Raw genomic sequence first — 8,179 nt, forward strand, 5'->3', positions numbered from 1 at the left:
AAAAAAAAAAATCTTTCCATCATGTAAATCAGAATAATGTTATCTTGGGTGTCAGCCTTGTTTCATGTTCTTAATAAGATGAGTTCTTTGCAGTTGTTATAGGCAAGGTAGAACTGGTTCTGACAAAATACTACAAAATAATCTTTTTTTCTGGATACAGTTAGAAATTTTGAAAATGCCCAGGTGATAAGTTAATGCCTAAGTGAGAGTAGCTTTTACTTGGCTGAATTAGGCACCAGTTTGAGGAACATAACTCCAAATCATGATCATTCTGGTTCTGATATTTAAGACTTTTGACCACTCCCAAATGTATCTACATTTGCTAATTTTACTCTCAAATTTTAGTGTGAAACCTCCCAAGTGCTATCACTTCTACCCAGTGATCATTCTGCTGTTCTCTTAGATTCCCCTTCTCATTTTCCACAGACCTTCCATCTTCTTAAGCCGCCAACTATATCCAACAATTCTATGTTGATAGCAGCTGCCTTAATTTCTGAATTCATAAAAACCAAATCCTACAATTACCAAGTCTTAAAACTTAACAGCAGCAGCATTATTCACTCTCTCGTCATCCAGTCCCAGAGTTAAAAGGTACACAGCTCCAACTCAAACCATACCTGATTGAGAATCTTCTGCAATGTCCCCAACAAATAACAAGATTTTATGTGAAGACCCTCAAGTGAGGGGAACCCAGCATCTCATGAGGCAAACCTTGGATTGATTAATCATGATTGATCAATATGTTTTTTCCTAAAATTAGGCCTACATCAGCTTTATTGCAATCTTTTGCTTCTAGTTCTGTCCTCTGGGACATAAACATAACAAATTTACTTCCCATTCCACATAACCACCTTTCAGATGCTTGAAAATAGTCATCATATTCTTCCCTTTTCCCTAATCCTTTCTTCTTCTCTTCTCCAGGCTAAATAGTCCCAGTATCTTCCTTCCATTGAACTTTCTATGCTATGATTTCCAGTCCCCTTCACAACTGGACGCTCTCCAGTTTATCAGTGTCCATCCTTTAATGTGTCCAGAACTGAGTGTAAAAACCAGGGCAGGTAAAAGGAAAATTATAGACTTTGATTCAAAATTCAACCTCAAAAGTATAAATTGGGTGTACAATGACTATATAACAAGTAGTCTGTGGGGAAAAAAAAGATTGGAGAAATGTTTGTGAATTGCAAGGTCAGTGTTGTAATAAGGCAGTCAGAAGAACTAGCATGAGTTAAGCTACATTAAGAAAGGAAGAATATCCAGGACAGAGGAGTGACAGTTGGTCCTCATCAGACCACATCTGGAATATCCTATTCAGTTCAGGACACCATAATTCAAAATTTGAGAAGTTGGAAGCGTTCAGATGATGATAAAGGACTTCAAGACATTCCATATCATGATTATTTGAAGGAACTAGGGCAAATAATGGCCCAAGAACCTGATTATTTTATAGCCCACATGCTGAGAATGGTTTTTACATTTTTAAAGTTAACATCGATGTAACTTTACTTTAAAATGTGAAAATTCTCACCTGACAGGCCATCTAAAACCAGGTGGTGGACTAAATTCAGCCCTCTAGGTGGTACTTGGTAAGAAGAAAAAGGACATAAAAATGGAGGATAATATGGCTCTTCAAGTATTTGAAGAGCTGTCAAATAAAGCAGGATTATCCTTTTCTGGTTGGAGTGATGTTAGAAAGTTAGAAGAACAGTGGATAAAAAGTTAGATCAATTCAGATTTGATTTAGAGATATATTTCTAGCAATGTTTTTTTTTTTTTTTTTTTTTCTTGTTCCAAACCTGTGATTTTGTTGGTATAGGGAAATCTCAATGAGGAAATTGTTATCTCTGTCAGTATACATCTGTAACGACTCTGCAACTTATTATTCTATGTCATTTGTCACCTCTTCAATCCATTTTTTAGATAATTATCAAAGAAATCTCTGACCATGTTATTTTCCTAATGCAGCAAACTCCAAAAGCTCCCAATAGCATCTAACATCAAATATAAGCTCTAATTTTTAAAGCCCTACCCCACCTGGCTCAACCCATTTTTCCATTCCTATTATACATTACTTCTCTCCCTCTCACTCCATAACCCAGCCAAACTGTCCTTGTTTTGTTATTAATAACAAGCTTTACAAATGTTTCATTTATTCTCCACTTGCAAATAAATGTTGTTACTCCCATTTTTCAGTTGAGAAAACTAAGATAAAGGGAGGTTAAAAGACTTACCAGGGTCATGCAGCTAGTGTGTTAGTACAGTTAGAGATACACTATATTTTCAAGAAAACATCAAAGTAAATTATTTTCATTTCACTTAATCCTGATTTTAATTGAATATTTATGTGCTTCTGCAACCACCTCAGTTCCTAGCTGGAGTCTCTCTATAACCATTGAAATCATTTAGAACATAACAAATTGAGTTGCCACATAAATATTACTTTTTTTTTTAATGTACTTTGGATGATTGCTCTCCTGCTACATCTTAACCATATTTCAGGAGCACTGTTGTATATAACACTGAAATGCATGTTTTTATTAAGGAGTAGGCATATTCTGATGGACTTTGAGATTAGAATAAAATTTATGCTTAACTGCTTATGACTTTTGGTTGATTTTGCCCTGGTTTAACTGTAAAAATGAAGTTGGTAATGAGGAAGGCAACGATATAAAGCAGCTTATGTCGATCAGCTTTGTACATAATAACAGTTAAGTAGCACTGCTTAAATTACTAGGATTCAAAATTCAGTTTCAGATATGAATTTCTCAAAGTTGGCATGGTTCACTTCTGCAGGTAGTTAAAATTACATTTGTAATAAAAATACGAATGCAATATAGCTATGGCTTACATACATTATATACATTATGCATACTGTGTGCTAGGCACTGTGCTAATCACTGAAAGTTTAAAAAAAAAAACTAGCAGTTCCTCCCTTCAAAATTCTTACAGTCTAATGGAGGAGACAACATACAAATACATAAATGATAGACTTTACATAATCAGCATAGGGAAGCTAGCACTGGAAATTATAGGGGTTGGGAGAAGCTCTCAGTAAAAGAGAAATTTATTTGGGGCTTAAATGAAGTGAAGGAAGTTACTAGTCTGAGTGGAGGAGGAAGAGCATTTTAGGCCTGGAGACAAAGGGAATGGCCTGAGCAAGAGATGGAATATATTGGTCCTGGAATAGCGAGGAGGCCAGTGTTACTGGGTCTAAAAGTATGTCAGGAAGTAAGAAAATAAAAAACGAAGGGGGCTAGGTTATGAAAGACTTTGAATGCCAAACAGTTTGTATAGGATTATGGAGATAATAGAAAGCTGCTGAAGTTTATTGAGTGGGGAAGTGGTTGACGTAGTCAGACCTGTTCAGCTTGACAGCTGAATAGAGGATGCATTGGAGTGCAGGCAGGCCCACCAGCAAGCTGTTGCAAAAATGAAGGCTTGATGAGGGCCTGCACTAGATAGATAGAAATGTTAAAGCACAGACGGTATCATATTTAAGAGATGTTTGCAAAGGCAAAGTCATCAGACTTTGGCCACAGATTGAATTGGGGGGGTGGTGAGAGAATGAAGAATCCAAGATAACTCCTAGATTGTGAACTTGAGGAACAGAGAGGATGGTGTTGCCCTCTTTAGTAATAAAAGATAGGAATAGAAGATATATTAAGTGAACATCCAATTCAAGATTATCTCAAAGACAGTTGAAGGAGGGCTTTAGTGATTCCTGCTCTGAGACTCTAAGGAGACTCCAGCTACAAACTGAGGTGTTAACTAAGTATTAAATTAAAACTATGATTAAGTAAAATGAAAATAATGTTGTTGAATGTGTTCTAGAAAATATAGGCCATCTCTAACTGTAGATTCTAAAGTCTTTGGATTTCTTTTGTCGTTATAAATTGTTATAAATATAACAGACTATAGACTTATGTTTCTAGATTAGATAGCAGTGCTTAACTCAGCATTAGAATCGTTAATGAGGATAGGAGTGTTGATGTACTTTAGCATTTTAACTACAAATGATAAAAATAGCATCCATTTTGTATTTTATAGGGCTGTGAATAACTCCAATTATGGATGGAGAGCTCTGAGGCTGTTAGCACGTCGTAGTCCACACTTCTTCCAACCAACCAACCAGCAGTTTAAAAGTTTGCCAGAATATCTAGAAAATATGGTTATAAAACTAGCAAAGGAGTTGCCAGTAAGTATTTTTGTTTTTTACTTTTTACTTTATTTGCTTGAAGGATCTGTAACTTCCTCCATGTGGGTTCTAACTTCATCATAAGATGTGAATGTTTATCCTCTACACCTAAGACTGTCTGCGGGGGCAAAACAGTTGCACCATTTAATTGCAAAGCCCTCAAAATTCCTTTTTAAGATCCTAGCTGATGACTAAGCTATATGCTATTTATGTTTATTGAAAATCTGTTATAGCATAACCTTAAAGCCTAGTAAAAATCATTAAGGATTATTATGGGCCTGTTGCAGAATTTTGCCAAATAACTTTTTTTTTTCCCCTTAAATTCAGGTAAGGTTATCACATAAACTCTTTGTGCCTTTAACATTCAGATGACAGACATTTATATACTTAATTTGTCACACACATGCTTTCCTATTCACCATTCATTCAACAGATATTTAGTACCTACTATGTGCCAAACACATACTGGAGATACAAAGCAATAGCAAAAACATACTATCCTCAGTAATCTAACATTACCAGTCAATTACATACACATTATGAACCTCAGTTTCATTCACCTATTTCTTCAAGAAATAAATGACAATTTTAAAAGCAAGCTAATCCCTTTGTATATAAAATCGTTTTTTAATGCACATTTTTATGGAATATAAGAGCTGGGAGGGATGCTTAGAGGCTAAACATGATCAAGTGTTAAGTCATTCAGGCTTTTCTTTTAAGGTCCCCAATAAACAAGAACCAGCCACTTTTCAAAGTAATCTAGTTGTTTTGCTCTTAATTGTTCAAGAAAAACTTATCCCCATCTCCATTTTCTACCCTCTGGTTGGAAGTTCTGTATTCTTCCATAGCTGCCCTTCACATACTTCAAGACAGCTTTTGTATTTATTTATTCATCCCCATTCCAGTTAATGTTTCGCTCTTAGTAGGATAGGAGTTCAATAAATATCTTTTTAATCCTTTCTCAAGTTTTTTTCAAGATAAATATTCACATCTTTAAAGTAAAACCATTTCATTAGCCATTCTCATTTAGGATTCAGAACGAACAATGTTCCATATATGGTCTGAGAAAGACAGAATACAGAATTTGGTGGGATTTTCACATGTTCATTTTTTAGGGGTGGATAGCTAAGTCATATCTGCCAGTTCTTTGAGTACTGTTGAATTATACTTCATCCAGATCTAATAACTTGAACTGATTGTGGTAGTTTGATATGCTGACCATTTTTATTCAATCTTCCTCAGTTCAAAAGTCATTCTTTTTGCTGAGGTACAGTGAGTGTATTACTAGGGAGTAAAGATCTTGCATTCTAATTTTCTAACTGTATTCCCTGTTTCCAAATTTCTGTACATTTCGTTTAAAAGAAAGTTTAAAAGGATTGCTTTTTTAAATTTTAGCCTCCTTCTGAAGAAATAAAAACAGGTGAAGATGAAGATGAGGAAGATAATGATGCTTTATTGAAGGAAAATAATGAGAGTAAGTGTTAGTTTCTCTTCATACTCCTGTTAAAAACTGAACTTTTGCATCTACTCAAAAATCTTTCTTTGAACTTGTTGCTTTTTAATTAATCAGTTTTGTTTCCAATATATGCTCATTTCTTCTAGGGAAATTATGAATACTCCGAAGAATCTTTGAGAAGTTTTATTCATAAAAAAAACTTGTGATGCAATAAATTGTAGAAATTATTTCTAAAGCAATGAAAGCCTGATTTTTATTCAGGATTAAGATACAACTTACTACTTGCCCAAAATTTCAATTTGGATTAAAAGCTTGAATTTTCAGAGAATGTAATATCTGTAATTAGAAATCTAAAACTTAAGACTTTGTCTTAAACTTTAAAAAGTTTTGTGTGCCTGGCAGGCTAAAAATGAATAGTGGTATCTCTATTGCTATCTATCAGTCAATCATATAGCATTACCATTATTTTGAGCAGAGAGAAAGAATATGGTGTAACTTTCCCTATTTGTCTTTTGTAGGTCCTGATGTTCGGCTTGACAAACCTGTAACAGGAGACCAAATAGATCTGTATGCCAACAAGCTGGGAGAACAGTGGAAAACACTGGCTCCATACTTAGAAATGAAAGACTCTGATATAAGACAGATTGAGTCTGACAGTGAGGATGTGAAGATGAGAGCTAAGCAGTTGCTAGTTGCATGGCAGGATCAAGAGGGGATACATGCAACACCTGAGAATCTCATAAATGCATTAAATAAATCTGGATTAAGCGACCTTGCAGAAAGTCTAACTAATGACACTGAAACAAGTAGTTAACTTATTTCTTATTATATTTTTTTAATTAAAACTGTGATAAGATTTTGTTACCAAGCAGCATTTGATAAGAGATTCACTTGTTTTGGTAAACAATAAACATTTTTTATAACATTTGTGTATGTTGATTAGCGCTTTTTAATGACAATAAAACAACGTCCAATGTCTTAGTTTCGAAAATAAGGGGAAAATTAATTTCAGTTATCTATTGGTCAAGAAGAGAATATGATATCCTATCGCAGGGAATACAGTGTATAATTTTCATAAGTTGAATGAATAAACAAACATGTAAGAACACATTTTCATTGGTAAAATACAAAATCTCAAACAAATAGGCAATGTTAAGAGATAATTAATTTTTAAGAATCTTAAATTTGTTAAATCTTAAGATTATTTTAATGTATGTACCATTCTAGGATTCCCATAATAAATACCACTTGACAACATTTATACCATAATATCTGGGCTCCTGTGCAGTATAGATTATTAGTGATCATCTTCACTGGAAAATGCTATTTGAGTTATTCTGTAAACATTTACATTGATTTAATTCTTAAAATTAACTGGCTCTTTCAATATGGTTTCCAAAACAGTACACAACAGTACACATTTGAATGCTTTTTTTTTTTTTTTTTTTTTTCATATAAAGGCCCTTCTGGTAATGTAGAAATCTTCCAGATGACCCTTCTCACTATTCCAGGGAATGCTTCCAATCCCTCGGCTGCTACTGTGACCTTTAGCCAAGTCACTTAAATTCTCTTTTCATCTGTAAAGAGTGCAAGATGATTTTCTAAATCTTGCTTTTTACTCTAGCAGCATAATTTGCTTATATTTAATGTCTTGAAGGCGAGCTAATTTTTTAAATCCTCTAGCTCTAGTATAGATAGTAGTAGTCATTATATGAACTTAAATGTTTCACAGAAAGTGAAAAAAAGAGAGGTATTTTTAAATTTGTCTAACAAACATACCTATATCTACACTGCTGAACTGCACTGACCTCCTGAACAAAAATAAGATAAACATCAAATGAAACACAATGCTAATGGCTAACATTAACAATTTTCATGTTAAGTGTATTAATAAATTCTCTGATGTGAACAAGTATCACCTTAATACCTTGCGCAATCTTTATCGTCAAGTAAAAAGTAGTCTCCTAAGGTGTAAGACCTATCTATGATATCCTTAACTACTTTTAACGTGCTTTCTGTTCTGATAGGAATTCTGCTTGTCAAATAGAAATACTGTTTTTATCAACCACACAAAGTTATTCTCACAATCAAATGAGAACCTTACCACTAAGATTACAAAACTGAAAAGCCAAAACATCTTTGAAGGCAAACAAATTTAACTTTTCCTTCACTGTGAAGCATTTTCTCACCTTTCATATTTGGGTAATTAATATGAACTACAAAATAGGGGGAAAAAATATCCTTGTGTAGAATAGAGCTGGTTGCAGGAATTTTTGTAGCAATGGGAGACGACAAATGAGGAATTTTATTCTTATGCTCATTTGACTGATTGAAAATTATGCTTTCTTCTGCTTATGCTTTCTCTGCAGATTACTACTACTGGCTGCATTTGAGAATATAAGTTGTTGGCCTGGGCAAATACAAAGTCCTCAGAACTGCCAACTAACTCAATCCCTCACTTACCCACTTAAATCAACTAAGAAGGGTGATTAACTTCCAGTTGGGGCTAGAGCAGTGTCTGAATATATTTG

The 8,179-nt window shown here is 34.1% G+C and overlaps 1 protein-coding gene across 2 annotated transcripts in view; it reads left to right on the forward strand.

The window, feature by feature from the left end:
• THOC1 (THO complex subunit 1) overlaps positions 1 to 6,573 on the forward strand; it is a 58,450-nt gene extending 51,877 nt beyond the window's left edge. For both annotated transcript variants that reach the window (XM_074276209.1, XM_074276218.1), the window contains exons 19-21: positions 4,045 to 4,192; positions 5,588 to 5,666; positions 6,167 to 6,573. In XM_074276209.1, coding sequence (XP_074132310.1) covers positions 4,045 to 4,192; positions 5,588 to 5,666; positions 6,167 to 6,462 — 523 coding nt within the window. In that variant the 3' untranslated portion in view covers positions 6,463 to 6,573. The remainder of the gene's footprint in view (positions 1 to 4,044; positions 4,193 to 5,587; positions 5,667 to 6,166) is intronic.
• Positions 6,574 to 8,179: the final 1,606 nt, after the last annotated feature.

The sequence above is a fragment of the Sminthopsis crassicaudata genome, chromosome 1 (assembly GCF_048593235.1).
Source record: "Sminthopsis crassicaudata isolate SCR6 chromosome 1, ASM4859323v1, whole genome shotgun sequence".
In the NCBI taxonomy this organism is placed as follows: Eukaryota; Metazoa; Chordata; class Mammalia; order Dasyuromorphia; family Dasyuridae; genus Sminthopsis; species Sminthopsis crassicaudata.